The 13509-nt window shown below is 36.8% G+C and overlaps 1 protein-coding gene and 1 long non-coding RNA gene across 2 annotated transcripts in view; both read left to right on the forward strand.

Moving 5' to 3' along the window:
- MRPS27 (mitochondrial ribosomal protein S27) overlaps window positions 1–13509 on the forward strand; it is a 45131-nt gene that overhangs the window by 6076 nt on the left and 25546 nt on the right. Inside the window, exons 3-4 of the mRNA XM_084505120.1 lie at window positions 1258–1328; window positions 3226–3284. Coding sequence (XP_084361246.1) covers window positions 1258–1328; window positions 3226–3284 — 130 coding nt within the window. The remainder of the gene's footprint in view (window positions 1–1257; window positions 1329–3225; window positions 3285–13509) is intronic.
- Window positions 10126–11842, forward strand: LOC311427626. Its single transcript, XR_014687453.1, has 2 exons — window positions 10126–10181; window positions 10821–11842. It is a non-coding gene; the product is annotated as an uncharacterized lncRNA (long non-coding RNA).

The following is a 13509-nucleotide window of genomic DNA, read 5'->3' on the forward strand; positions in this document are numbered from 1 at the left end:
GAGTAGCATTGAATACTATTTCTGCTGTTAGAAGTGAAGAATATTCTAAATGAACTGTTAGATTACTGTTAATGTTCACTGGTGATGCAAGAGCACTTTTAAATCACTTGTTCTGTGAACAGAGCATACATGGACTGCATCCCTTGGGGTCATTGTGTGTTACTGGTCCAACGCTGCTTCCTGACATTAATAATTTCACCAGCATAGAAGGCTTAGTCATTTCTGATGCAGTGCTGTAGGTTGTGTCCACCTCATGTTCCATGGACAGGTATGGGAGTCAGATGACCTTTTTGGAAAATGAATTGTAAAATGAGCCAAGCCATCAGCTCTTGTAGCATGGCCGATGGGACTGATACAGAGGTGACAGAGAGGCAGGTTTAGTAATGATGTGAGCCTTGGGGTGCACTGGAGGAAGGGAGATACTAGTGATGTGATAAGAATATGTTGGATTCCTGTTCCTGGAAAATGAGGGAGAAAAGAAGGAAAGAGTACGGTTGAAGTCTCTAAATAGCTTAAATTGAATATTATCAGTCCATGTCTCAGGTAAGAATCAAGCAGCTGATACTGTGCATACAATGAGCAGCTTACTCTTCTTGAGTCATAATTATGTTCCAGAAACAGTACAGAACTAAAACTAGAGATTAAATTCATGTAGTTCTATGTTTGTCTACCTGTTCAAAAAGTCAAAAAGCTTTAAAATTTCTGTATGGTCAAATTAATACTTTTATATGACTGCTTGAGCAGAACGCTATAAAGTTAATAAGGCAGTGGCACAGTGCCCAGTTTGGTTAACAGAATTTCTTCCACCTGCTGTTGGTGACGGTAGGGTTTGTCAGTACGGTACTGCTTCTTTCTGTCTCTTTGTTTTAACACAAAGGGAAGGACAAACACCAAAGGCACTGTCCAGCATACATGAAGCTTGAAAGCAAGTGTCAAGTATCAGGACATCTGTTCAAGGTTTTTAGATGAGACATATTAGCTATGCTCATTTCATCCCATACATTATAGTATAGTTTGCTTTTTTTCCCAAGTTCTTTTAAATCATCACATTGAGTACCTTTCCGCATGTTGTTTTCTGTAAAAGTAATTAATAATAATTGGAAATACTGTTTTCATGCAACTTCAAAATGAGAACCAAAATAAGGAACCAGAATTTAATTTTATGGACACAGGTACTATTCCAAGTTACATGACAGCTCTGCAGGTTTTGCAGTAATATCAGTTGATTAAACATAATGTTTTTCCTTTTTTCTTCAGCTGAATTAGCCAACTTAATGGACAGAACCTATGAAAGAAAGCTGCCTGTCAGCTCTTTGACAATAGACCGGGTAAGAAAATAAATTCCAGTTGTAAAGTGATGGAGATGACAACAGAATGCTTATGAAATCAAGGAAGCCCAGAGGAGATAAATGATATCACCTCTGTCGGGAGTTGTGGGATCATAAATGTCTTGTTATGCTGTTAAATTGTTGTGTAAAGCTGTTTTATTATTACTTTCTGCTTATTAGTTAGTATCTGGACTATGGGGTCTTTAAAATAAATTTTTATTCTTAGCAAAATTAGGCCTTGCTTTGATACTTGGGCTATGTATTTCTGTAATGTGTATTCCCTCCCTTCTTGTGCTTTCTGTCTTTGTTAGTGAGAGCTTTAATGTCCTCTGAGACACTTCATAAGAACCCGGACTGCTAAGGGAATGCAGTGCATCAGTACACTGCCTGTCTGCATGCATCTTCCTCCACCTCCAGGCTCCTGTCAAAGTCAGGCAGGGATAGCTACGTTTTACCTCTGTAGTTTTCTTTCCTCACCTCAGCAGACTGAGGCAGGACAAATGTTGACAGGGTTAAGTGAAACCATTATTCGTAACTGTAATTAATAACCAGTTCTGTCGTCTGGATGGATGAATTTGGGAAGGCAGAAATGTGAGATGTGCTTTTAAGTTCTCTGTGTATGTGACCATTTGTGCCGAAGAAGCAGAATAAATGTCACTTGGTTTTTAAAAATCAAATTTCAAAATTGTCCCCCAAAAGTTAAGTCACCAACCTCGTACCTCAATAACAACATTAATGCTAATTAGAATCATTAGCACCACTGACTGAAGAGTCACAAAATATTTTGTATGGTTACTGAACATCCTTGATCATTGGCTCTGAGACTGTCTGTGGAGGAAATGGGTGTTCTTCTCCATTTTATTTCTTAATGAAATTTACTTCTTTCCCTCCTCATGTTTCTGCCTTGGGCCAACCTATTACCTGGAGAAGTAGCATTTCCAGATTTTCAAACAGCCCCGCTTACCAGTACCTGTAGCTCACATAAAATTGTCACTTTCCAAAATGTAAATAAAGCACATGGGCATGCTATTGCCACACTCAGAGATGAGATCTACACATACACATACGCAAGGAAAGTTAAGAAACTTGAAAGCTAGCACCAGTCAGCTTAAACTATTATTTTTAGCTCATTCTTAGGATAAAGAAAAGCATTGACTTTGAGAAAATGTTCTTTATATATTCTGAGGTAAAGGTATTATATAGGGTTCCAGCATCTTTATACTTACGTTAAATATACAGGGGAACAGGATTCACTGTTACCATAAGAGAATGTCTGGTTGAAAACCTTGCTTTTAATTAAATGGTTTATAGCACTGGGAATTTTGTAACACTGCCTGGAGTAGGTGAAGTTTTAAATGGTTGGAAAGTTGTGCTTTTTAGTGTGAGGGGATGATTTTTTTTTTCTTACTGTTATTTGCATGTATATGTCCCTGTCCTTTAGAACTTATCATGTGAACAGGCAAAACAGGCAAAATGTTAGGGAAAAGAGTGATTTTTAGAAAGCGAACAAAGGCATGTTGAGACTTGCTGAAAATCAGAAAAAAAGCAATTGAATGCACATTCAAATTAAGGATATGTTTGAAGTAGAAAAAATTGTGCAAGAAGGAGCAAAAGTAGTGGGTATTGTGCTGTATGGATGTGATTCCTAGGTTGTCTCCATGTTTTCAATGTATATAGTAGTTTTTATAGGGGGGAATTGTCTGGGTTCAAAAAAGATTTTACTTTCTGCAGTCCAGAAGAAACCTGACTAGAAATGAGCAAAGACTTGAAGACCTACGTTATTTCTAGTTACTTAAATATGTAAAACAAATATGTTGCGTTTATCCAGATGGCATTTTCTTCTAATATCCTTTGTGAATGCCCCTTCTGAAGCTTTTATTTCTTATTTTTTAATTAGTTTGTTGACAACATTTCTTCACGAGAGGAAGTGGATCAAGCTGAATATTACCTTTACAAGTAAGCATCTTTACCCTTAATGTGAACTTTGAGAAATACAAGTAAATATCATAAAGTCTTGCCCTTTAAAGACTCTGACCCTTTCCAGTGTATTGGCTTTGATTTCTCTGTTTCAATGTACATCTTGTTGCTGAGTCTTTCAACTCACGGGTAAGGGCCTTTTTGGTAACTTCCCTTTTGTCATGGCTACCCTCCTTCCAGACCTCTGCCATTGACTCCTGTCGAGCATGTTAGTCTGAGATGCTGAACTGTTAATACAACTGCCAGCTGTGATATAAATTAGGGATGCTGAAATCATAAGGAATTACATCTGTTTACAGTGTTTCCTTCTTAATCTTTTTTATCCTTCAAGTGATAATTTAACTAAATTGTCTATAAGCATATTTGCATGTGTAAGTGTGCGTCTTGGAGAAGCTTGTTTTCTTAGGATGAACAGAACTGTATAGTGGGTTGCCATGGTAATGATCAAGACAGCAAGACTAAACAAAGTATAGCTTTGAAGGGTTTTTTAATATCCCTTTTTCATTTTGTGCTTCTGATTAACTGTGTAGTTCATCTTATTGCACAGGTTGTTAGGGTTTTCTACAACTATTTTTGTGTTGAGTAAAGTATATTGGGTACCTTTTCTGCTGGTTGAATGCTTGCTTTCTTCAGATCAGTGTCTCTAAATTGACTTTGAGAGGGCAGTAAATTTTGCTGATCACTAAAATAAATTAGTTCTTTCATGGATGGTTACATACATGTACATACATCAGTAATTTCATGGATGGTTACATAAATGTTTGAAAGTTAGATTTCCTGATGGTGATCATAGCTGATACAGTCAAAGTGCATGAGAAGACATTTTTACGAATAATGCCAAGTGGTTATATGTAAATAACAGTTATCGTTACTTTAATGAAGAAGTTTACTCTATGGCTGTTATAAGTAAAAGAATAGTTGTAAAAGCAGGACTGCATTACACTTTGAATCTCTCATCATCTGGTACTATTGTGCAATACCCGAACCTCAGAGTTTCAAGATGGAAACAAAAGAATTTGGTTTGCTGTAATATCTTATAATGAAATATATCTGTAATACCTTACAATGAAAAAATACAAAGAGGAGGAAGAATCTCTTAAAGAGTACAGGTTATTGGAGCTTTCATTCCTCCTGACCAAGATTTCATTAGTCCTGTCATAAAGAATCTATTTGCAGAAATCAGGTTTTGATTCTGCAAAAAGTCCTGGTGATAAGAAAACAGGAGAAAGTAAAGGCTGTTTGAGAAAAGCCCTCGGTTTTGTTTTACACGTACACTGTTAGTACCTTCTGCTAACATTCTTGAAGTTCGTAGTGTAATTTCTGCCACACAGACTCCAGTTCTCTCTAATTCAATCAGGCCTTGTAGGGTAGAGGATGCCAAGGAACCTTTGAATGCCCTGAAACCAAGAGAAAAGTGTGGTAGTTTAATTGTGGAGTCTCAAAATGTCACAGACAAAAACAATCAAGATAGCTGAGTGAGCTGTTTACATGTGATGTATCTTTAAGGCTCTTTCTTCCTTCTTGAAAACAAGAAGTTGAGAGAGAGTGACAAAAAATTAGAAGCACGGGAAAGCTTCCATAGTAAAAGGAAGAGAATAGAGTATAAATGTCTAACATATAAACATCTTTCCCAGTCTTCATCTGTGTCTGGTTAGTACCTCAGTTTAAAATACAGGGTTTTTGTCCTTATAACATGTTCTAAAGCAGAGGTTTTCCGTTCAAAAATAATTACAATTACTTACCACTTCTCTTAAGAAATAATTCTCCTGCAGCTGGTGATTGTGTGGTTATGTGTGCATCAAATATGGCCAGTTGTAATTGATACAGATTTTAGTAATCTGTAAGGAGAGAGTGGAAGGGTTCTGACGTGTCACATGGCTTGTCAGACAAGCTTTGGTTGGAATTTTTCTTGTATGTGTCTCTTTAATGCTGCTTGGTTCTGATGTTATGAAATGTTTAGTCTTTTAGTGATGTTCAAATTGGTTTTCCGGGAGACTTAATTCCCTCATGTTACATGGAACTATTTATTCTCAAAATGCATTAGCATGCAGGTAGTGAGACAGTATAGAGAGGTCTGTAATTCATGTGAAAATGTAAAAATCCCAATTATAACATAAGCTTCCCTTTCAAATGAAAATAAGTGTGCTAGCTTCAGGAAATACGAGATGTGGTTGGTACCCACAAGGTGCCTTTTATTATTCTTTACATTTTGCACTTACGGTAGAGTTCAAATGAAGGACATGTTTAGAAAGATATCTTTTGGCAGCTGGGAGGATGTTTGACACAGAGTCCTGCAAAAGCGACCACACCATGAGACATAAAGGAGGTGGCAGAGAGGGAGAGTTAAGGGATAAGAGAAGCTTTGTCAAGAAATCTCTTTTTCTGGCTTGTCACTTCCTTAATGAAAAACAGTTCAAAGCACATTTTTTTGTCCTTTATGCAAGAAGAGTAAGCTTTTAAAAAAAGAGAATTGCGGTATCACTGAAAAGCTTTATTGTATCTTTTAAGGCATACAAATCCACTGGGAGCAAATGGCATGTATTTTGCCTGGTAAGTTGACTGTATATGCATTTGCCCGAACATAAATATGCAGAATGCTCCTAAAGCCATGCGGTTTTTGCCTTAACTGCCTGTAGAGTGTAAGGGGGAGATTTTGATGTGTCTCCTTAGTGTTGGATGCTTCTGGCAATACGAGGTGAAGGGTGGTCAGTTCCAAGGCCCCTACAAGTTTTGAACATATTTGTGGTATGAAAGGGCAAACTTTGCCTGTGGAAAGAATCAGAGGGAAATAAATAGCATTTCCATGCTTGCTGTATGGGTTTTTCCTGAAGACAGGAGAGCCAGAATTTGTAAGCTTTGTAGGGTAGATTTCCCTTGTATGATGTCAGGCAGAGCATAATTTTGAAAAGTAGTATTTTGGAGTATTACAATAATGTACTTGGGGTCCTGAAATACAATATATGTATTATATTTAGACCTGTTTCTACTTTTTGTGCTTTTAAAGCACTGAATCTCCAGCCGTACTGTCTCCACAGAGGATCTGGAGCTCTCAAGAATAGCAGTGTGGAAACTGCTATGCAACATTGTGGAGTGTGTCAATAAGATGGTAAAGGCCATTTTGAGGCATGACGTCACCTGCTTTCAGTGCTCCTCTTTTTGTTCTCTTCTAAATACCTCCCCACCCCAACTGTCAGACTTGAAAATCCTTTCATCTCCTAGGATCTCAGCAGAAATACTAATCAGAATGCAGAGCACTTTCAACCTGATCAAAGAGCTGCAGTTCTCCTTACTTTGTCCTGTCTCACTGAGATGTCACTATTTCTCACATCAGGGTGGTTTTCAGATGATAGAAACATTAGCATAATGGAGAGAGGTTTTGTGGTGAGGTAACTCTGCTGATTCTGTGTAAAGGTTTTTTGCCAACAAAGATTTTCAATGTGTCTTAAAGCTATTGTGGAAGTTTTATGCTGAGATTCCTTAAGAGTTTTTTAATTGCATTAATTGAGTTTTCTCATCATAGTGTAGAAAAAATTATATACAGTCTGTAAAGTGCAAATGTTTATGTGTGGATGTGCTCTCCAAATTCTTGCACAATCTCCCTCAAATTTTTCATTGCTGTTTATTGATGGATACTTGTAGGAAATTGAGTTATTTCTGCAGATTTCAGTGCTTATGGTTTGGGAATAGTACTTGATTATAATCATAACATGGTACAATATCAAACTATTGGAAGTTCTTCTTACTTATGCCATTATATCTTTCATGGTAGCAAGTTACATTTTTGAAGTCTGATTTCAGCCATTAAGTCATTTTCAGACTATAGCAGTCTCCATATATATGAAATATGCTTATTCCTTGCAATGCCAGTGTATCAATAGTTAGTCCAACATCACATGCAAAATAATTGTTACCAGCATGTCTGTTTTTCAGGTGAGAAAGTTGCAATATTTAATACTTTCACTCTATCAAGTGATTTGACGTTGCCTGAAAACATTCAGTTGCTCTCAAGTATTGCTTATAATAAGTGATCACAATGCACCAAAAAAAAATTGTCTCTTGGAATGCCCTGTGCATGGCATTCATTCACAGTAATGTGATACCCTGTTTTTGTATTTTCATCTGCAGAATGTAATAAGTACAGTTAACCTGGTCCAGCACAAATAGAAAAAGGAGAAGAGATACAGACACAGTCATACAAGATACTTAATTCTTCATTTAAGTTGTTTTCTCTGTGATAAAGCTGTAGATGACATAGACTTAGCTTTAGCTCCCTCCCCAGAAATATGAGCACTGAAAAGAAAAAAAAAGATATAAAAATAAATGAGTCAGATATATCTTACTATTATTCAAGTCATGCAGCAGTTATGTTTTGAAATTGTATCGAGAAGTGATGGAAATGTCTGAGGGAAAAATACTCTTCATAGCCAGAATGGTATGTTTTACCAGTCTGGATGCCTGCCTCAGCTGAACAATCCAAAATAACTTCATTTGCAAAAGGCTTGAGCTGCTCTTTGGCAGCCTGGGAGATAACAAGGAAAGGAAGCAGCAGTCAAGTTTACCTAAGTAGAATATTCCAGTGATTCGCAGTAAGTGACTGACAGAAATACCAGTTTTTAATGCAGTTGCATATGGTGCCCAGTGTGATGCTGCTTCATGGGAAGAACTGTTGGTCACTATCCAGGCAAGTGCTGTCAGATGTAAGGGTTATAGTTTTACAGACTGCACAGCTCTTCTGGCCCCAGCATTCATTCACTTCTTCACAGAGGGAAACGTGCTTACTCTGCTTCCCATCCTTCACAGTTTGTACATTGTATGTCCATATTTTGTCACAGTCTGAGCTGTAGCTATACCAGCCTTTGGAGAAAATAACTAACAGGTACGCTTGAGAACCCACAGCCAAATTGCAGCAAGCCTAGTCCTGTAGCCATATCTTATTCAAGTAGGTGTACTCAGTCACTGAAACTATACTGTAAATTGTGGGAGAGCTGTGAAATAAAGATGCAACATTAAAAAGCATTCAGAAGGATCTCTCCCTGCAACACAGATCTTTTGTCATCTGCTTTTTGTAGTTCATGTCCTGTTGTAACATCTTCCCTTTAAGCTTGGCAGCAACCAGACAGTAATTTTCAAGGCACTGCATATAAGCAGAGAAAAAGAAGACTTGCATTCAATCGTTCTTTTTGTTTGTTTGTTTGTTTGTTTTTGTTTGCTTGTTTGTTTTTGTTTGTTTGTTTGTTTTTTTAATATTGCCAGCTCTAAAGGGACAAGCATTTGGATTTTTAAAACCCTCCATATTTAAAACAAGGGGGAAGAAAGTTTCTTCTACAAACAATATATAAATATACTAACCTTAGGTTAAAAAAAAAAAAAAGGGTATTTCTGGAGTAAATAGGATGATAAAGCTGGTCAGATTCTGAAATGAAGAGAACTGACTGAGTCCACATCCTATGTAGATGCATTTTTCATTTACTATTGGGAGAAAGGATTTCATTACTTTTCCTATAAGAAAAGAATATTAACAGAATTGGCATATCTTTCAGGAAGTGTCTTTCTTGCCAACAGCTCAAAGCATTCCGTATAGTAGATAGCACTAGAAATAGACTGAAGTCTAGTGAGTGGGTAAGTATTTAGATCTTGACTGAATGTTGTACTTGTTACACATTGAAGGAGAGAAGGCAGTTTTGTCTCATGGTTTGATTTATACACACCATAAAGCTAATATTTGCTGTATTGAGTGGCATTCTGAAGGTTGTTTCATAAGTTTCTGCACCAGCAAAAACCCTGTCTGGAGACAAATTGTGCATTGTATTTTAGAAATATTGAAAGTCTAGACAGAGGTTACATTGCATCCAAAAATGTAAAGAGTGAGCAGTTCATCTGAATACAAATGAGCAGGACAGAGTAAAGCCTTTTGTAAGCTTTAGAATCTAAAACACAAACACATGCAGAGATTTATTCATTTGCTAGCTTTGATGACTAATAATTGTAAAGATACACTTGAGAATTAACCCCATCCAGCTTCCACTGAAAGGAGCTTCAGGTTCCATTACGGCTCCTGAATAGTATTGGCAGCTAGTGCCAGACAGCAGCTCCAAAACTATGTAAACAGAAGAAAAAAGCATATGAAGTTACTGTTTCTGTTGAATTCTGTCTGTTACAAATTTTCTAAGTAGAACTAACCAGTACCTCAATCTTTTCCAGTGAGGTGATGTTGAAGATTGCAACTACTTTGATAAAACCTGAATTTTTATTAGGTTTACAACTATATTCATAGCTACCATGATCCCTTCTTTAGGAACTGCGAATTTGGTGGTTCTAGTATCCATCAACCTGCATCATTCCTTTGTAGTGCAAATATTTATTCTGTTTTGAATCAAAATTAATACAGCAGAAAAAATAATAATGAACTACATCATTAAGGAATAATCTAATAATATTGACATGCTGTAGACCATAGTTGTTTTACTACAGACAAGTTGATTTGAATTAGAATTATTTGATCTCTTAATTCAAATAAAAGACTAATAACGTTTTATGTTTATAATTGTATTTATCTTTCTATCTTATTGTTGCTTTCTGATAATTTTTGATTTTTTTTTAATTATTATGCTTTTTTTTTTAATCAGCTCAGTAGCACTGGATTGTGGTCTAAGCAAAAGCAAGGGTAGACATTCAAATTAAAAATGAATCCCATTTTAACTTTATCTGTCATTTTAGCTTTATCTGTCTTCACGTGTAATGTATAAAATACTGAAATAGGTTAAGAAAGGTAAAGCATGTATCCTTGGGAAAATATATTGTTTTGTGCCCCTGCAAACAGTGTGTACTCAAAATGGTGAACAGTATGAATGTCACAAGTTCAAAACACAGAAATGAGTAAGTCAAAAGTCTTCTTACAAATTATGTATAGTATTTCTTGGGGATGTCAGTGGTAGTGAGTACTTTACTGTATTTACTAATAAAGAGTGAAGGCAATTTTTGAGATAAGTTATGGTGTTAATTTGTTGCCATCGATGATGATTTTGTATGGGGTGAATCAGGTTTAGGTGAAATGTATAAGCAGCTGTGAATGAGCTTCTCATAAGATAAGACCAAGTATTTGGTTGAAAATGGGTTTTTAGAACTTGAGTATTTTCTTTTGGTAAATTTTATTCTGGAGAAATTTAGGTTAGGAGCTGGAGCTGAAAGCTTCATACAAAGTAGTGTTGGCTCTGTAGTGTCCTGATGTTGGCATAAGAGTTATGTAGGTTACCACAGCTGTTAATTTCAAAATGTGTGTTAGGTTGAATGTGTGTGTTGTAAAGCTGATTCACTTACCTGGGTTTGCTCATGATTTTCTGTTTTAATTGCTTTTCTCTTATTTGTAACAGGAAGTAGTGCTTGTAAAAGGGTGGGACTGGAGATACATTAGGTGTATGAAATGTTTTCAAATATTCAGGTCATACTGCGGTGTAGATTAGCTTGGAAAGGGGTTTATTTCTGTATGTCTGTCTGCTTTTTCTTCTCTTTACAAAGTTTGAAGAAAAATTCTCCAGGAGACTAACATCATGAGTGCTGATAATACCAGTACATGCAATTTCATGATACTGTTGGTTTCATACTGTGAAAACAGCACCAGCTGGAAGCAAAGCTGGAACCAGACAGAACATCTTTCTGGTAATCAGCTGCATGAGAATTCCTCCTCTGCATCATATTTTCTTCAGAATGTTGTCAGTGCTCCTGAATGGCAAGTCATGTGCTGGTTTTGTAACATAAACTGATGGAGAGAAAGACAAAGGCGCTAGAACCTTTTTTTCATATGCCACAGATGAAATACAAGGTCCATATACATTTCTCAGTGAAAGCTTACCTTTTCACAGCAATACAAGGAAAAACCCATGTGATCCTAATTTTTAACAAATCATTGTATACAAGCTCGTTAGGTTCCACATGGCATGTAAGATGAACACACTTTGATCAAGCAATAGAAAAGGTTTACACCGTCTTATTAGGATTTCTAACAATTAAGAAGAATGTTCTCCACTTTGCCGGCAACAGTGAAGACAGTTGGTTTGGTAAAACAGTCCAATGGGATTTCTTATGTTGTACTCTGAGAACTTCTGTGGTTTTGATATATGTTGTTGCATAGTATAAATTAACAGATAGCAGATGTGATGCAGATTCTGGCAGATAAAAGCTTTTGGAAGTTGAAAGAACATTATGGGGACCTTGATAAAAGATGAAATAATGTGCCACTCATGGCTCTGATCTTCATTTGTTCTGTTAAACAGTTTGTGGACAAAATGGTCATAACAAAATCAAAATTATTTGACAGGGAGAAGAGAGATCTACTTCTGCATCTCTCTTTAGCAACTGGAAGTGTTAATTTTCAAATAGCTATCTGTTTTTAGTTACACAAATGGATGTTTGTGCTTCCGTAGGTCTGAAGATGTTTGGTGAACAATCAGCTACTAAACCATTAAAAAAATTACCTTATTATATTCACAGGGTTGTAGATTTATTTCTGGCCACAGTAATAAAGGAATTTGAAAAGCTAACAATGTTGCTTGATTCTGATGATTCATTTGTACTAAATTTTTTTATTTTATTCAGAATGTCCAAAAACATTAGAATGCAGGGGAAAAAATATAAAAAAAAACAAAAAACAAAAAACAAAAAAACAGGTACATTTATCCAGTTTCATAGATGTTTATTTCTGCAGCATGTACCTGTGAAAAAGTGTTCCAATTCCTAAGAGGAGAAGCTTGTATTACAAACAGACCCACAAAACAATGCTTTGCTGCAATTGAATAGAGGTACTGATAAGCAAAGGTCATAGCTTAACATTTTCCTTGGGTGGTTTCTGAGGTTATTACTCTCTCTCTCTCTCCCTTTCCCAGAAATGAGAAAATAAGATGTAAGTTTCTGAAGGTAAGATGCCTAGTAGACATGTGAAAAACCTGAATTCAGTGTCTTTTTTTATTTTTTTGTTAATGCTACTTTAATAGTGAGCTATTTTTAAAGCTGCATGCTCCAGATAACATATCTATACTGTCTGCTGGAATGAGGCCAGCTGCATTTTCAGTGCTTCTCTGTACCAGGCACTCCTGTCACTCTGCGCAGCTACCTTTAATTTTCCTTCTGGCAGAGTTCTGGTTACCCCTTTTTCCATCTCTGTCCTTTAGTTTGTAAATCTTCAGTTCGCAGACAGAATAATCTTTTCTTTACTCCTTGTTTTAGAGTGGTGGTGGGGAATGATGATGCGTAGAAGCCCCACCTATCACCTCATGATACCTCCTAATTGCTAACGCCCCATGTCCCCAGCCTTTCCAGCTGCTGCACCATCTTCTCTTTGCTATGCTAGCTCAGAAGCCTGAGGGAGTGGTAAATGTGGGGTTGTTTGCTTCAGGAATAGCTCCACGGTTGCTCTCATCTCAGCATTTGTTTTCCATCTTCATCATTGTGACAAGTCTTGCGGGACACTGGGATGGCACATCCTTGAAAAGTGACAGAGTTGTAGTCCTTACCTCCCAGCTTTAGCCTCGTTCATGATCCGTGTGCGTGTGTGGTGTGCCAGCTACCCAGCTGACTGAGGCAGATCCCTTTTAGCTGAGGGAACAATGTGCTGTCTCTTTGGACCAAGTAAGGATTTGGCCCAGAATGTAGTTCAATGAGTGTTTAAGCAGTCAACAATGAATGCTTTCTTTGGTTTGCCTTTAAAATTGGAAAAGGGCATACAAGAGGGCAGCTGGTACAACCTTCTGTTTTCTCAGCTGTAAATGCAGAAACAATAAACACACTCCTTGTTGTTTCTCTTGCTGAGAAATGAACAGGGATTTTTGATTTTTTTTTTTTTTCCTCTCCACTGTACAGCTTGTCAAGCTGAAAGTGCACATATTTTGGCAACTGGCTTTGCAAACAAATTTACACCTTTTTGAGTAATAACTTTTTTCCAAGCATTGGTGTGTGAATGTAAAACTGGCTCTAATCTCTGGTCAGCTTTTTGATCAATCTCTTTAAATGTCATTTACTTAATTTTGATTTCACCTCTTTCACTGCTGTTTTCATTTAACAAAGGAGAAGAGTGCCCCTTTCTTCAGTCTAATCAGCTACTTCCTACTTATTTCCATTAGGGAATGAACAGAGCGGGGCTAAATCCAACCAGAAGCAAAATAGATGATCCCTGGCAGTAGACAGCTGGGAGTAAAATGGACATCCACCATTG

Source organism: Aythya ferina (genome assembly GCF_964211825.1).
Source record: "Aythya ferina genome assembly, chromosome: Z".
NCBI lineage: Eukaryota > Metazoa > Chordata > Aves > Anseriformes > Anatidae > Aythya > Aythya ferina.